General features: G+C 41.7%; 1 protein-coding gene across 1 annotated transcript; it reads left to right on the top strand.

Moving 5' to 3' along the window:
• The first annotated feature begins 8,758 nt into the window (after window positions 1-8,758).
• On the top strand, window positions 8,759-14,693 carry LOC119312915 (putative disease resistance protein RGA3). The gene is made up of 3 exons (XM_037588700.1): window positions 8,759-9,309; window positions 9,555-10,721; window positions 11,293-14,693. The coding sequence occupies exons 1-3, from the start codon at window positions 9,004-9,006 to the stop codon at window positions 14,119-14,121; spliced, it is 4,302 nt and encodes a 1,433-aa protein (XP_037444597.1). The 5' UTR covers window positions 8,759-9,003; the 3' UTR covers window positions 14,122-14,693.
• Window positions 14,694-17,236: the final 2,543 nt, after the last annotated feature.

Raw genomic sequence — 17,236 nt, 5'->3', positions numbered from 1 at the left:
TTTTGGAGAAGCCTGTATTTACAAGAAAGTGAGTGGGAGCTTTGTCGCATTTCTGATATTATATGTGGACGACATATTATTGATTGGAAATGATATAGAATTTCTGGATAGCATAAAAGGATACTTGAATAAAAGTTTTTCAATGAAAGACCTCGGTGAAGCTGCTTACATATTGGGCATCAAGATCTATAGAGATAGATCAAGACGCTTAATTGGACTTTCACAAAGCACATACCTTGATAAAGTTTTGAAGAAGTTCAAAATGGATCAGGCAAAGAAAGGTTTTTTACCTGTATTACAAGGTGTAAGATTGAGTCAGACTCAATGCCCGACCACAGCAGAAGATAGAGAGAAAATGAAAGATGTTCCCTATGCTTCAGCCATAGGCTCTATCATGTATGCAATGCTGTGTACCAGACCTGACGTATGCTTAGCAGTAAGCTTGGCAGGAAGGTACCAAAGTAATCCAGGAGTGGATCACTGGACAGCGGTCAAGAACATCCTGAAATACCTGAAAAGGACTAAGGATATGTTTCTCGTATATGGAGGTGACAAAGAGCTAGTCGTAAATGGTTACGTCGATGCAAGCTTTGACACTGATCCGGACGATTCTAAATCGCAAACCGGATACGTGTTTTTATTAAACGGTGGAGCTGTCAGTTGGTGCAGTTCTAAACAAAGCGTCGTGGCGGGATCTACATGTGAAGCGGAGTACATAGCTGCTTCGGAAGCAGCAAATGAAGGAGTCTGGATGAAAGAGTTCATTTCCGATCTAGGTGTCATACCTAGTGCATCGGGACCAATGAAGATCTTCTGTGACAATACTGGTGCAATTGCCTTGGCAAAGGAATCCAGATTTCACAAGAGGACCAAGCATATCAAGAGACGCTTCAATTCCATTCGGGACCAAGTCCAAGTGGGAGACATAGAGATTTGCAAAATACATACGGATCTGAATGTTGCAGACCCGTTGACTAAGCCTCTTCCACGAGCAAAACATGATCAGCACCAAGACTCCATGGGTGTTAGAATCATTACTGTGTAATCTAGATTATTGACTCTAGTGCAAGTGGGAGACTGAAGGAAATATGCCCTAGAGGCAATAATAAAGTTATTATTTATTTCCTTATATCATGATAAATGTTTATTATTCATGCTAGAATTGTATTAACCGGAAACATAATACATGTGTGAATACATAGACAAACAGATAGTCACTAGTATGCCTCTACTAGACTAGCTCATTGATCAAAGATGGTTATGTTTCCTAACCATAGACATGTGTTGTCATTTGATTAATGGGATCACATCATTAGGAGAATGATGTGATTGACATGACCCATTCCGTTAGCTTAGCACTTGATCGTTTAGTATATTGCTATTGCTTTCTTCATGACCTATACATGTTCCTGTAACTATGAGATTATGCAACTCCCGTTTACCGGAGGAACACTTTGGGTACTACCGAACGTCACAACGTAACTGGGTGATTATAAAGGAGTACTACAGGTGTCTCCAAAGGTACTTGTTGGGTTGGCGTATTTCGAGATTAGGTTTTGTCACTCCGATTGTCGGAGAGGTATCTCTGGGCCTTCTCGGTAATACACATCACATAAGCCTTGCAAGCATTGCAACTAATGAGTTAGTTGTGAGATGATGTATTACGGAACGAGTAAAGAGACTTACCGGTAATGAGATTGAACTAGGTATTGGATACCGACGATCGAATCTCGGGTAAGTAACATACCGATGAGAAAGGGAACAACGTATGTCGTTATGCGGTTTGACCGATAAAGATCTTCGTAGAATATGTAGGAACCAATATGGGCATCCAGGTTCCGCTATTGGTTATTGACCGAGAATGGTTCTAGGTCATGTCTACATAGTTCTCGAACCCGTAGGGTCCGCACGCTTAACGTTTCGATGACAGTTCGTTATGAGTTTATAAGTATTGATGTACCGAAGGTTGTTCGGAGTCCCGGATGTGATCACGGACATGACGAGGAGTCTCGAAATGGTCGAGACATAAAGATTGATATATTGGAAGCCTATGTTTGGACTTCGGAAAGGTTCCGGATGAAAACAGGAAGTTACCGGAACACCGGGGGATTACCGGAACCCCCCGGGGGGTCAATGGGCCTTGATGGGCCATAGGGAGAAGAGGAAAGGGCCGGCCAGGGCAGGCCGCGCGCCCCCCTCCCCCTCTAGTCCGAATAGGACAAGGAGAGGGGGGGGCGCCCCCCTTCCCTCTTCCCCCTCCCCAATCCTATTCCAACTAGGAAAGGGGGGGGAGTCCTACTCCCGGTGGGAGTAGGACTCCTCCAGGCGCGCCCCCCTTGGGCTGGCCGCACCCCCCCCCCTTGCTTCTTTATATACGGGGGCAGGGGGGCACCCCATGACACACAAGTTGATCTACGGATCGTTCCTTAGCCGTGTGCGGTGCCCCCCTCCACCATATTCCACTTCGGTCATATCGTCGCGGAGCTTAGGCGAAGCCCTGCGCCGGTGAAGTCATATCGTCGCGGAGCTTAGGCGAAGCCCTGCGTCGGTGGAGCATCATCATCGTCACCACGCCGTCGTGCTGACGGAACTCATCCCCGACGCTTTGCTGGATCGGAGCCCGGGGATCGTCATCGAGCTGAACGTGTGCTGAACACGGAGGTGCCGTACGTTCGGTACTTGGATCGGTCGGATCGTGAAGACGTACGACTACATCAACCGCGTTGTTATAACGCTTCCGCTTACGGTCTACGAGGGTACGTGGACAGACACTCTCCCCTCTCGTTGCTATGCCATCACCATGGTCTTGCGTGTACGTAGGAAATTTTTTGAAATTACTACGTTCCCCAACATTATATATAATTAAGTGTGTCAAAAATAATTACAGAACATCATGAATAGATAATTAAGTGACCAAATTAATAGAAGTTCATCATCACATAAAAACCAAAGTACATACATAGTTCTCATCTAACAACATAAAGCTCTGCAGAGCATCTAAATTAATTAAACCATACATTGAAACTATGTAAAACATTTCAATGTGAAAACAAATACGATCATAATCGCAACCAAGGTAACAACTGATCCAACGGCATAATGATACCAAGCCTCGGTATGAATGGCATATTTTCTAATCTTTCTCATCTTCAAGCGCATTGCATCCATCTTGATCTTGTGATCATCGACGACATCCGCAACATGCAACTCCAATATCATCTTCTCCTCCTCAAGTTTTTTTATTTTTTCCTTCAAGAAATTGTTTTCTTCTTCAACTAAATTTAACCTCTCGACAATAGGGTCGGTTGGAATTTCCGGTTCAACAACCTCCTAGATAAATAAAATCTATGTCACGTTGGTCGGCATAATTTTCATAAACAATAAATGAACCAATAGTTATGAAAAGATAATATATACCACATCCGAGTCATAGACAGGACGAGGGCCGACGGGGGCGGATACCAAAACCATCGCACTATATAAGATGCAATAATAAAAGTAAGAAAATAATACAAGTAAGAATATTTTTCCTTTAAGAAAGAAGATAAGAACAAGAGGCTCACCACGGTGGTGCTGGCGATGAGATCGGCGCGGGTGATCGACGGCGGTGAAGACGGGGACGGGGCGTGACGGACCGCTAAACCTAGACAAATATTGAGGAAAATGGAGGTTGGAGGTCGAGCTTGGAGAGGAGAAAGCTTAAGTAGTGTGGCTCGGGCATTTCATCGAACACCTCATGTGCATATGAGGTGAGCTAGAGCACCACAATGCCCCCCCTCGCCAGCAAGAGAAAAACAGAGCAATGGAGTGCTCTGCTCGCGAGCGAGGGGTATATATAGGCAGCACTATTGGTCCCGGTTCGTGGCATGAGCCGGGACTAAAGGGAAGCCTTTGGTCCCGGTTCATGCCACGAACCGGGACCAATAGTGGTGGGCCAGGAGCCAGGACCATTGGTCCCGGTTCGTCCCACCAACCGGGACCAAAAGGTCCGGACGAACCGGGACCAATGGCCCACGTGGCCCGGCCGGCCCCCTGGGCTCACGAACCGGGGAAAATAGCTCCATTGGTCCCGGTTCTAGATTGAACCGGGACTAATGGGCTAAACTGCCCTGGACGAAAGCCCCTTTTTCTACTAGTGATTGGACCTTTTATTCAAAATAAAGCATGCTTGGTTTTTGGAGTTTCATCCATCAGCTAATTGTAAAGCAAGTCATATATCCACTCCACTGGTGCTTGTTTTGCAGGCAATCTTATACATTACGACTTTGTACTCCTTCACATACAACACCATGGGAAAATATTCTTATGCTACTTTGCATAATTTCATAAGTGTAGTTTTGGTCACGTATGTTGGAAATATATGCTTGTTGTGAGGTGATTGATTAGAATGGCAAAATCTGAAAGTAAGTGGTTATTTTCTCATGTATTGATCAAGTGATCTTGTTTGGACTTGAAGGATAAATATGGAGGGAGCTGTTTTTTCTATTAAAGCTTGTTTTACCTTGGAACTATTTTTGTAAATACTCCCTCCAATCCAAAATAAGTGTCGTGGTTTTGAACTAAGGTTAGCTCAACCTTAGTTCAAAACCGTGACACTTATTATGGATCGGAGGGAGTACTATATTTGTGTGCGCGCACTTTATAATTCTCTATTCATGATATTTACATAGATCAGATTTGTTCCTTTATAGCATATGCGGACTTTAATTATTTTGTCCGTGATAAATTTGGATAATGTCCTTGAACTTGCTGAGATTTCAAATGAGGTTGCAGGAATGAGAATGGAACTCTGATGTGGATGACATAGCTCTTATATTTTATTTTTAGATGAAATTTCTATATTTACTTATCTGAAGATATATTTGATTTCATTTTTGTTCGTTCAGACAAGGCATGTGCAAGTTTACTACGAGCGAGCAAGCCGTTAATTTTGCAAAGAACACTTGTCACTGAGTTGCTTTCAAAGAGGATGTTCCGTAGACAAACATGCATGCAATCAGCAGTGCATGCTTTTAATTAGTTTCCAATGTAGCATATTTTTAGTATGATCTATACACATTCTTATTATCTTGAGCATTAAATATGGGCATTTTTAATCGAAGTAGGTGCAAAAAAATGTCCAGACCGGGATTATTTCGTTCTAGAGAGGATAAGGTAAAAGGAAGAGTAATGGCGCCTCTCTCAGTACCACGGTTCATGGCGAATCAGTGCCACTGTTGTGTTTGCTGATTTTTGAACCGAACCAATGGTTTGGTACAACTTTTATTGTTTCGTTTATAGGATATATATATATATATATATATCAGTTTTTCAAATCATAAGAATATTTCCTTACCTTTGTTTTTCATATATGCAGGTTGGCGATTCTTAAGTTGATGGGTTTCTGCTACAAATTAACTGAAGTAATTCCTATGTGTCTTCGTACTATGGAGTTGGGCACTTAACTTCCATGCAAATGAGGCACAAAATAGCTCGCGTCTATGCAGAATATTGGAGATCCAGGCCCTTTGTTTTCGTTTGGAGGGACATATTCAACATGCCATACCTCACCAAATATTGCCCTGAGGGTTACCGGCTAGCAATACCAGTCTAGATGATAGGTCCTGATAGGCCAACCATATGCTTCATAAGGAAATTGTGAACCAATGACGCAATAGTAGATATTAGCATGTTGTATCTCTCTTCTTTTTCTCCAGTGAGCTTGTTCATACTTCTGGACGATTGAACATTGCATATCTCTTTGCCTTCTCCTGATGTACAAGTCATTTAAGATTATAGTCGTTTTGTACTCATGTTACTTCGTATGAGATTAAGGATATAACAATGTGCTTTTCTTCTGCTGGCATATTTATGCTTCTAGATGCATTGATTTAACCAAAGGAGTGTTGTGTTTTTGATCCATTTTTTCATCAGTTCATTTGCAATTTTTTTGACTGCTACTACGAACTATCTTTTCAATACATGTGAATTTTCACGTGCAAGCTTACTAGTTAGAGCTAGGGAATGAGAATTGAAGGGGTACGAGACTTCAAATCTATTGTTTGGTTGAAGGGATTTGAAATTCACAAAAGAATAAGCATGGGACTTGAGACTCCAACTCCAACTCCCACCGTTTTATTAACAAGGGAGGGGGTGGGACTTGGTAAGGAATTGTTTCACTGAGTCAATCTTAACCTTTCATCCCAACTTTCCTTGTCTAGTCCCATGTTAATTCCCACGAACCAAACAAGAGAGTACAATTTCTCCTCAAATTCTCATACATAATTCCTATCACGCACCAAACAGAGAATTGGGAATAAAACGACTCATCCCATGTCTAATCTCAACACAACTCCCTACTCTAAACTCACATTCCCCTTCACAAGAGAATAGGCATGGGACTAGAGATTAATTGCCAATCCAGTACATGCCCATTGGGGGACAACCCACTTGATTTTCAGGCCCATCTACACGACTAGTCTGTTTCTAAATATAAAGCCTTTCTAAAGACTATATACAAATGTATATAGACACATTTTAAAGTATATATTCATTTATTTTACTCCTATATAGTCCATATTTAGGAACAGAGGAAAACAATCATTTTTTTGCGGTGAGGAAAACTGTCATTAAATATAGATAAACTAATCACAAAGAATTTGTACGTACCTTGGAATAGATGGACGCTTTGAGACAACTATGGGCACATTTCGTTAATTTCTGAGCAGGACCTGCCTAAAAAAACAAGGGAAAAGACGACGTTGTCAGGAAGTTTGATTGGCGGCATATGAGGTCTTTGAATCATGAAAGCAATTTTTACCCCGTGTTCGGTTGCCTGCATGCAATGGCTCCCTGAAGATTAAATAAGGTTCTTCCCGTTTAGGCCCCGTTCGGGTGGTGCTTCTAGCATCATTGATGGACGTGTAGAGGTGTATCTGCGGCAGATATGTATTTGATGGATTTGCTTGAATCTGGTCGTAGTTCGTCTATTTTCATGTGTCTTCAGATTGGATCCTTTTGATTTATGCTACTCTTCAACGGTGGTGGTTGCGGTTCTACTGCGCTGGTGCTATGATGCCTTAACACGATGACTTCCCGACTGTCTACTACAACAAGTTTTGTGCGGCTCCGGCAAGAAAGGGGCGATGACAGCTGTGCGCTTTCAGCTCGCTTCAGTGCTTGTAGTCATCGCTAGGTGGTCTTTAGATCTAAATATAATTTTAATAATTATTGTTGTTCATTGTACTGCCATGATTGAAAATGAGTAGATCATAAATTTTCTAAAAAAAGCACTAAACCGTCAAATTATCAATGAAGTACTCTATATTTAGGTGAATTGGTACTTGTTTTAGGAGGGAACAATAAATACCAGTGAATGGGGTGCCATCCTGTGGCGCCACTTGAGAGGAAGTTGTGTGCACGTTTTTATTTAAAAAAAAGCATAGTCCTCGTCTCCGTCTAAAAAACATCTCAGAAAAAAAACATCACCTTCATCTAAAAATAAGTAAAAACGATTTTTTTTACCATCACAGTCTACCAACGAGTGTCATTTTGCAATACCCTCCATTAAAAAATATCAGAGGTCCTCACCTCCACCTAAAAAGAAAAAATACATTTAAAAAATAATCCACATCTTCATATTAAAAAATTTCAAAAGATTTCTCACTATGGCCAACTAGGTTGCACCACGTGGCATAGCTGGTTCGCCGCCCTTCATGTGTAGCTTAATGGGTTTAATTCCTAAAGGCGAGTCACATTTTTTATTCCACGCAAAAGAAAAGAAAAAAAGGAAAAACGGGTGGCAGACAGACTTGCCCGGCAGTGGCCTCAGATCTGGTCGACTCGGGGCTAGGGGAAGAACCGGCCGCGGCGGCGGACCTGGGCTAAGCAGAGAGATGGGCGTATCCCTCAAAAAAAAACAGAGAGGTGGGCGACAGCGGAGGCTGGCGGTGAACTGGGCGGCCTCCGGTCTGGGTTGTCGACTCGGGGCGGCAGCGGAATGGGTGCGACGCGCGCCACCCCAGCTTTCTCTCTCTCAACGCGCTCTCTCTTTCTCTCTCATGTGGTTTTAACTCAATCAGATCAATCAGGGATTAATTCGTCAGTGGTAGCAATTTGAGTGCTTTCAACTTTGGGGCCTGCTTCTTGCCCCAAGAAATAAAGGGGCCAAGCATTCTCTTTCTGTTACTGCTTCTGTTAAATCTTTCATACCTCTTGCCTCTCATGTTTCTTTCAGTTGGGAGTTGCATGCTACAAAATTCATCACCTGCAGCAGGACATTATTGGTGCCTTTTTAAAGGATCTGGGAGCCAGCATATTTATGGGGGACAAAATTCAGAGTCTTTAAGCAGTGATGTCTTTCGGTGTTTATGTTCGTTATTAGTACAAATATTGGGTTTGTTTTTTATTATTACAGTTTCAGGCTTTCAGCTCAGGAGGGAAGAGATGGAACTATTTTTCGTCACATTCTGCTGCCGGTGTTTGCAGAGAGCTTTCTAGAATTTCAACGGACTGCTTCATGTTGTGCATCGAAAATGAAATCAACTGGTTCGAGAATTAGCCAGAATTCACAATTATGTTTCTGCTTTAAGCATGATAGTGAAAGGAGCACATCACACTGTCACAATATATTCGTCAAGCACGGCAAGTGGCAGTTAGTTTACACTTTACACCAGCCAGTGTTATGTTGATCTGATGGACACACACACATGCAGTGTCTCTGGACTGAAAAAGGAATGATGCCCCAGTCCATGATGTTATGCTTTTGAAAAGTGAGGCTGGTGAGTCTTTCAACTTTGGTTCCATTGGCTTTCCTCCATGGGGGCAAAATGGACCAGGCCAATCAAAGCAAAATAGGGACAACGATGTGGGCAGGAAGAAGCTGCCACGAAGCTTCCTTCCTCTTCAACCCAATCCTCAAACAGCAATCCTCTTTATATGTGTCTGCTCAGCACTCTTGCAATTTACAAACACGGCAATATTGCCCTCGGAGAGAGAGAGCAATAGCTTCGCCGGAGAGCAGCCATGAGCAGTCTGGGGGGTGTGATCGCTGCTGCCGTGGGGAAACAAATCGTCAGCAAGCTTGGTGAATATGCTGCGTCGGAGATCACTCTGCAGTGGAGGTACAGGGAGGACGTGTTAGACCTGCAGGACAAGATGAAAGATCTCGAGGCCGTGTTGCTTGATGCCGACGACAAGTCGCGTCAAGTAGGAGAAGGTGGAAGAGTATTTCAGCGGTGGCTTACAAAATTTAAGCGCGTCGCCTATGACGTCGAGGATGTGCTTGATGAGTTGGATGCTAACGAGCTCATCAAGAAGAGCCAATCCAAGGTATTCATTCAGATATTGATTCTTCTTTATCTAATCTAAAAATATATTGATTCTTTGATTATCGTGTTTGGAGAAAATGTCTTTGTGTGTCTGATTATGCCATAGCCCATCTTTATCCTTTCTTTTGTAACTAATGTGCAGCCTTCCTCTCCATCCGTGCGGTGGATGAGACATGAGAGTCTATAACTAATCTGATAAAAGATATGCTTGGAGACTGAAGTTGACTCCAATTTTTATTTTTGCAGTTCAACTTATGGTTTTCCAGAAACAATCAACTCCTGCAACGAATAATCATGCCCCACAAGATGAAGAACGTGATGAAGAAAATAGACGAAATTGAAAAGGAGGGGAGAACGAAACTCAACCTTGTGCGTCAAGAAGCCCGGGGAGAAGAGAGCAGAAACAATGAAACTTTTGCAGCCTATTATGGTGATGGCACGAAAACTGGAATGGTGGGGAGGGATATCGAGAAGGAGAAGATAATCAGCCTGCTACTGACAAGTGAAGCTAACCAGGATATCCCCATCATTCCAGTTGTTGGCCTTGGTGGCATAGGTAAGACAACATTGGTTGAATCAGTTTTTGCAGACAAGAGGGTCAGTATCTTTGACGTCTCAATCTGGTTTAATGTGTCCAATCAGTTTGATTTGAACAAAATTGGGAGTGTAATCCTGAAAAGAATAATGAATAACACTGTCAACCTTGACAACTGCGATTTGCAGTTTTATCTGAAAAAAGAACTTGCTACTAGAAGATACTTGATTGTTCTGGATGATCTCTGGGAGGAAGATGGAAATAAACTTGAAAAGTTGAAGCAGATGTTACAGCATGGCTGCAAGGGTAGCCGTATTATAGTAACTACCCGAAACCTACGAGTAGCGCAACAATTGCGCACTGGTTTCCTTGCAAATGAGAGGAAAATTGTCCCAGTTCACGAGTCTGACATAATAAATTTGGGTGTTTTAGAACCTGGCGACTGTTGGGAATTAATGAAGCAAAGGGCATTTGGGCCTGATGATGACCACAGTGTCTTGGAAGAAATTGGAAAGCAAATTGCGGGGAAGTGTGGGGGCTTACCTCTCGTGGCGAATGCTCTTGGGCATGTAATGTCCGAGCAAAGGACCGTGGGGGCATGGGAAGATATAAGAGACACCAAGGTTGATCTGGGTTTGAAAGAAGTACATCAGAAAGAAACATTAGAGAGGCTATTGCTGAGCTATACCTACATGAAACTAGAATTCAAAATGTGTTTCACGTACTTGGCAGCCTTCCCCAAGGGCTTTGTCATGGACATCAATCGCTTAATCCAGCAATGGAATGCTCTTGGATACATTCATTCCAGGCACGATGGTCAAAGGTGCATCAATTACCTTCTGGGGATGTCCTTTCTTCAGACTCCGGTGTCTGCTTTGGTTAGTACCTGTAGACACTATTTCTCTTCCTCTTGTATGGCTGGTTTAGTTTTACTATTCTGTTTTTTTACTTTATAGCTAAGAACACACTTTCATGGATTCTACTCTATTATGGTTCTAGATTAGGCCCTACAATTCCATTTTTAATTTATATTAATGATTTAACATATCTATTTCTGAATTTAAAATTATTGTGTTCAGTTTTGTACTCTATTGGGTCTGTTGTTTTGACTATGTTGGGTTTATATATTCTTTTGGTTTGAGATTCTTTCTTGTCATTGCATTCCTAGTTCCATTGTCTAGATTATGTGGCACAAAGTTAAATTCTAAATTTTAATAAATTTATTCATCATCTATGACTCAATCCATGGCATAAAGACAATTTATAAAATCCATGTTTTATAGTGAAAAAATCATGTGTAGAAAATTGATCTGGAGGCTCCACATATTTTGGGGGAGATGCAATTTTACCTGATCTTAGTTTCTTCTCTTAACTCCATTTTAATATTTCCTATAGTCGGTTATTACATTTCTCTTTGCAATACTATACTGATAGTAGTTACCTTCGCAGGTTAATCCAAGTCTGTTGCATTTCAATGCTCCCTCGAAACTCGTCATGCATGATTTGGTGCATGATCTTGCATCAATAATTGTTACTGATGAATTCATTGATCTAGATGCTACCAAAAGCACCACTTGGAACATAGCTCGTTACTGCCGACATGCACAGTTAACCAACTTCAAGAATGATCTTGAGGTTCTGAAATATATTCCACGCAAGCTTAGATCCCTCCACTTTAGGGATCTGGGGGGACTGCAACTCCCGAAAAAGGCTTTTTCTCGGTCCAAGTACATACGTGTCTTGGACCTAAGTGGACATTCAGCTGAAGGCCAATCTGCTCCAAGTAGCGTGGTGCTACCATCTTCCATTAATCAATTGAAGCTAATTAGGTATCTTGATGCAACAGGCTTGACAATAACATCACTTCCTAAGTATTTTCATGCACTTCAAAACATGGAAACTCTTATTCTGTCCAATTCCAAGCTTGAAACCTTGCCTGACCATGTTTGTCGCCTCAGCAAACTTTGCTATTTGGATCTATCTGGTAGTAATAGCCTCAGTAAGCTACCTGCATCACTAGGGGAGCTCTCTCAACTCTCTTTCCTCAATCTATCCGGGTGTTGTATACTCCAAGAGTTGCCTGAATCAATTTGTGAGCTTGCATACTTACACCACCTAGACATGTCACATTGTTGTGCTCTTCAAAGGATGCCTGATAAATTTGGTAGCCTTCCTAAACTCTCATTCTTAAACTTGTCAGGTTGCTCAAAGCTCACCAAACTACCTGACAATGTAAGCTTACCGTGTTTAGAGCATCTGAACCTATCAAGTTGCCATGAGCTAGAAAACCTGCCAATTGATTTCAGCCACCTTCAGAAACTTGAGTTCATGAACCTGTCTAGTTGCTACAAGGTTTCAATGCTGCCAGGATCATTTTGCCAACTTAATCATTTGAAATACCTAGATCTTTCAGATTGCCATAACCTCGAACAACTCCCTGAATGTTTTGGTCACCTCATCGAGCTTGAATATTTGAACCTAACAAGCTGTCCTAAACTCCGACAATTGCCAGAGTCACTATGCAAGTTGTTTAAGCTGAGGTGTCTCTATTTGTCATATTGTCTGAGACTCAAGGAGCTCCCCTCCTCATTTGGCGACCTGAAGCTTCAAATACTTCACATGAATGGCCTTATACTTATGGATGACTGCCCTTATAGCATTGGTGACATGACTAGTCTCACCGAGTTTGTGATTGATTATGCAACTTTTGATTTTCTTGAAAAGATTGAAGCCATTCGAAAGCGTCTAAATTTTGTGGGCACAGTAGGGCATTATGTACATGAGATAGAGAGTAGAGGATGCAGCAGTATAGTGGATCTTGTTGGACTGACTTGTTCAGAGCTGATACTTAAAGACCTTCAGAATGTCAGGCATCCAGAAGATGCAGACAGAGTCAAACTGCGTGATAAATCAAATATTCGAGTACTAAAACTTCACTTCGGAAATGAAGGAGGTAAATCTGTGCTGGACAGGCTCGTACCTCCTAGGACTCTTGATAACTTTTGGCTATGTGGGTATACGAGCATGGAATTCCCTAACTGGATGCTTCACATCTCGTCCTACATCCCTTTTCTCAGTGAACTGACTCTGAATGGTTTGGAAGCATGTGATTTTCTTCCTCCATTAGGGGCACTACCAAATTTGAGAAGGTTGTTTCTGTTGAACATTCCCAACATTAGGAAAATTGGTAAGGAATTCTATGGAGAGAGCGGACCTTGTAAGAAACTAAGAGTACTGCTACTGGCGTCGATGGAGAATTTGGTGGAATGGTGGACAACAGAGTCATGTAAAGAAAACGAAGAGTTTCTAATACCTAATTTGCATCATTTGAATGTAACAGACTGCCCAAAGTTGAAGTTCCTACCATATCCCCCAAGAAGTATGAAGTGGTTTTTGAGCAACAGCGAACCAGTTTTGCCAGAGCGAGGATTTGGAAAGCTCTTATCTTCCATTCATCCTTCTGAGATGGCTCTAAAGAGCTGTAGTTACTCTCAAGACAAGTGGGATAGACTTCAACACTTTCCTACCCTTGAGATATTTCAGGTAAAATCTATCACTGGCTTGAAGACTTTGCCAGAGGTCATACAATGCTTCACCTCTCTCACTGAACTAAATTTGGTATCGTTGAATGAGCTAGAGACACTCCCAGTATGGTTGGGCCACCTCGGCTCTCTAGAAGAAATTGGAATCGGTGGTTGCCCCAACCTGACATCTTTGCCGGAAAGCATGAAGAACCTCACCGCTCTTAAAAAACTAAAGTTGATAGGGTGCAAAGGCCTAATGATATTACCAGGATCGTTGGGACAGTTGACTTCTCTAGAAGAAATTGAAATCAGCGATTGCCCCAACCTGTCATCTTTGCCTGAAAGCATGAAGAACCTCACCGCTCTTAGAAAATTGACGTTGACAGAGTGCAAAGGCCTGGAAACATTACCGGGATCCTTGGGACAGATGACTTCTCTAGAAGAAATTTCAATTGGCGACTGCAGCAACCTGACGTATTTGCCTGAAAGCATGAAGAACCTCACCGCCCTTAAAAAACTGAGGTTGAAAATGTGCAAAGGCCTGGGGACATTACCAGGATGGTTGGGACAATTGACTTCTCTAGAAGAAATTTTAATCAGCATTTGCCCCAACCTGACATGTTTGCCTGAAAGCATACGGAGTCTCTCTGCTTTGAAGCTACTCAGAATTGTTGAATGTCCAGGTCTGATTGCTAGCTGCCAAGGGGAGGATGCTGGCAAGATTTGTCACATCCCAACCGTCGAATACAGCTGATTTGTTGTACAAAATTGTTGGTCTCATGCAGAGCTCAAGGTCGTTGTCGCCCAACGAAATTTGCACAAAATTTGTCATCTGTGCTCCTGGTGGTTACATGCATGGTGCTCTACTCCGTACTACATAATTGTGTTGGAGGTTGTCCTGTTGGTCCTAGGAGCTGCAGAGGAGGTAAGCGGCCTGGATGGATTATAACATGCAAAAATTGAAATGCTTGTCAAATTCACATGTTGTACCATTTTAGTTTTACCGACCCAGGATGATGTGTGGCTGGCTAGCTACATTGCCTGGAATTATTGTCATACTGAAAAAGGTCTGGTGCTAATATCTCTTGCGCTTCAAGACTAGAAGCAGAAAGAGGGTGGCCTCAGTTTCTACTTACTACATTCATTGCGTCTGATTGCCTCCGTTGTTTACCTTTGGTGATTAAGAACTGTTTGCATTGGGATTCAACGGTGTATTTTCGTTGAAAAACTTGTATTTTTTTTTCGTTTATTCACTCTTGTAATCTCTATTTGAATTCAGAATTATTTCTGCTGAATATTTCCTGATGATGGAAATGTAATGCTGATTCTCGCTTGCTTTCTTATTTGCTGCTTGGTACATGTGTGTCTTAGCAAGTTGAATTGCTGTCGTTTATTCTGGTTTATATGTATGTAAAATGATGCTGGGAATGATCAGGTTTACATGTCCTGGAAGCATGATTGCTGCTGCATCATAAAGTAACAGTATATGAAACTGAAGATGAATTAACAGTATATGATGGCGAGTAACTGGTGGTGCTGCTGTGGAACTCGTATTTCTGAACTGCGACGGCCATCCCCAAACCACCACCAATAATCTTGGGAACTCCTCGTCAGCGCCGACGTGCTTTTTTTGTATGGGCCGCGCCGACGTGCTGCTATAGCGCACAGGGGGGCGCCGCCTGGCCACGGCCCAGCTGCTCGCCCGTTCGCTGGTTCGTCGCTCGCTGTTGGCTGTTGTTTTTCGTGCTCGATTTTTTTTCATCTGTTACAGGTCCTTGTCTCAGGGGGAAAAAATAGGTTGGCTTTTTTGTGAATTTTAAAACATTCGGTGAAATCAAAAAATGTTCATGAACTCGAAATATGTTACTATTGAATACGGAAAATGTTCGTGAATTAAGAAAATATTCATAAATTTTAATAAATGTTCACGAATTAAGAAATATTCAAGAATTAAGAACATCTTAAGTAAGAAAAATTACATCCATATTCGTGGACCATCTAGCGACGACTACATGCACCGGAATGAGTTGAAGGCACGCCGCCTCCGGTACTTCTTATATGGGCTAGCCCAGTGCATTCCTGATTTCTCATTGTGCTTGCCTGCCTCTGCGTGGAGCTAGCTTGCGTTTCTTCTTACTTTTTGTTTTCCTTTTTCTTAGTTTTATATATGTTACAAAAATGTCTAGATATATACATAGTTTACTTTACTTAGATTTTTCTTGGAAAAACTAATTTGCTAGCTAGTTTTAAAAATGTTCACCATGCATTAAAAACTGTTCATGAAATGTACAAAAAATTCACATGGTGCTCATTGATATTTTAGAAACATTGATATTTAAAAAATACTCGTGAAATGTAAGCAAAATTACATAATTTATAAAAATCCGCACCATTCAAAACTTGTTTATGAAATTTGAAAATGTTTGCTCATTTAAAAATATGTTCATGAAATGTAAAAATTGTTCATGCAACTTCTTGGAATGTTCACAACATATAAAAAAAATCTTCGGGCCATTAAACAAATGTTCACATGTCTAAAAAATGTTCATGAAAATATAAAAATTTCTTCATGGAAATTTTAGAAAAATGCTCATTACATGTAAAAGAATTGCTCCTGCACTAAACCGAGACGATTAAAAAAGTTCAGCGATTTCAAAAAAGGAAACGACAAGATATAAGGAGAAAAATGGAAAATGAAAAAACCCAAAAGAAAACCGATAAAGCCAGTAAAGAAAAACATGAAATTATTTGCTTGCATCTTCGGGCAACCACATGAAATACTGAAGCTGAAACAGAGACAACTCCTAGAAAGCAAGTGATCTTGAGCGTCCCTCAACTGAAGTTGCTTTTACTTGCTACATACACTGTATTTGATTGCCTCTATTACTTACTTTGATAATTCAGATTTAAGCTCTGTTACTGCTAGTAATTATGGTTATCCCTGTCGGAACTCAGAGTCTGGATACATACTATGTTCTTCATTCATTTATACAGTAGCTTTATGCATCCGGGAATCTTTTGTGTGGACAAATGCACTGTGTTTGATTACACTTGTTGCAGAAAAAGTTGTGATAGAATTGTTATGCCGTGATCAGATCGACCGTGGAACTCAATCATACGTATGCTCTGTGTTACCATTCATGATTTTTGTATATATTCAGGCTTAGTTAGTACTCCCTCCGTTCCTAAATGTAAGACTTTGTAGAAATTCCACTATAAACCACATACAGATGTATATAGATGCATTTCAAGTTTAGATTCATTCATTTTGCTTCGTTTGTAGTCCATCTTGTGGGATCTCTACAAAGACCTATATTTAGGAACAGAGGGAGTAGATGGGATCTGTGTCCATTCATGGAACACATATCTGCACGGTGCTTGCTGCGTCACTACATTCAAGTGTTCAGGCTGGCAGTGTTGTCCTCATCCCATTGGTCATCTGGAAGAGCAGAAATCACCGTTCTGGCCGTCATCCCATGGGTTCTATCCCCCTCGGTGATACTCCGGCTGCACGGCGATCCGCCCCTGCATGGCATCAAACTTGTTGTACTAGTATTCTGGTAACGGCGCGCATCAGTTGTGTGCCTGTCGCCGGAGTGTGAATGGGTTGTGTGGTGGAGCAAGTGCAGAGTCGAGTTACAGTTTGCTTGCAACTGTTGCCAAGCTATGCTGTGCTCTGACCAAATTCAGTGACGCTTCATTGGATATATTCGGCTGTTGAGTTGGCCATTTATAACCCAAAGTAAGTACGTACTTAGTTAGCAGTTAATTGCGAAAAGGCACATACGCAGTTTTACTACTCTGTATTTTTCTCCTCTGCTTTACTACTGTGTTTATTTTCCTCAGCAGCTCTGCTTTACTGCTCTGTT

Source organism: Triticum dicoccoides, chromosome 5B, assembly GCF_002162155.2.
Source record: "Triticum dicoccoides isolate Atlit2015 ecotype Zavitan chromosome 5B, WEW_v2.0, whole genome shotgun sequence".
Classification (NCBI taxonomy): Eukaryota; Viridiplantae; Streptophyta; class Magnoliopsida; order Poales; family Poaceae; genus Triticum; species Triticum dicoccoides.
The sequence above is the reverse complement of the archived record's forward strand: the minus strand, read 5'-3'. Positions and strand labels throughout refer to the sequence as shown.

Bases quoted from the DNA above. Each gene is read 5' to 3' on its own strand.
- LOC119312915 (XM_037588700.1), top strand. From the start codon at position 9,004: ATGAGCAGTCTGGGGGGTGTGATCGCTGCTGCCGTGGGGAAACAAATC. The intron at 9,310-9,554 runs GTATTCATTCAG...TTATTTTTGCAG, and splicing joins TCAAGAAGAGCCAATCCAAG to TTCAACTTATGGTTTTCCAG. The intron at 10,722-11,292 runs GTTAGTACCTGT...TTACCTTCGCAG, and splicing joins AGACTCCGGTGTCTGCTTTG to GTTAATCCAAGTCTGTTGCA.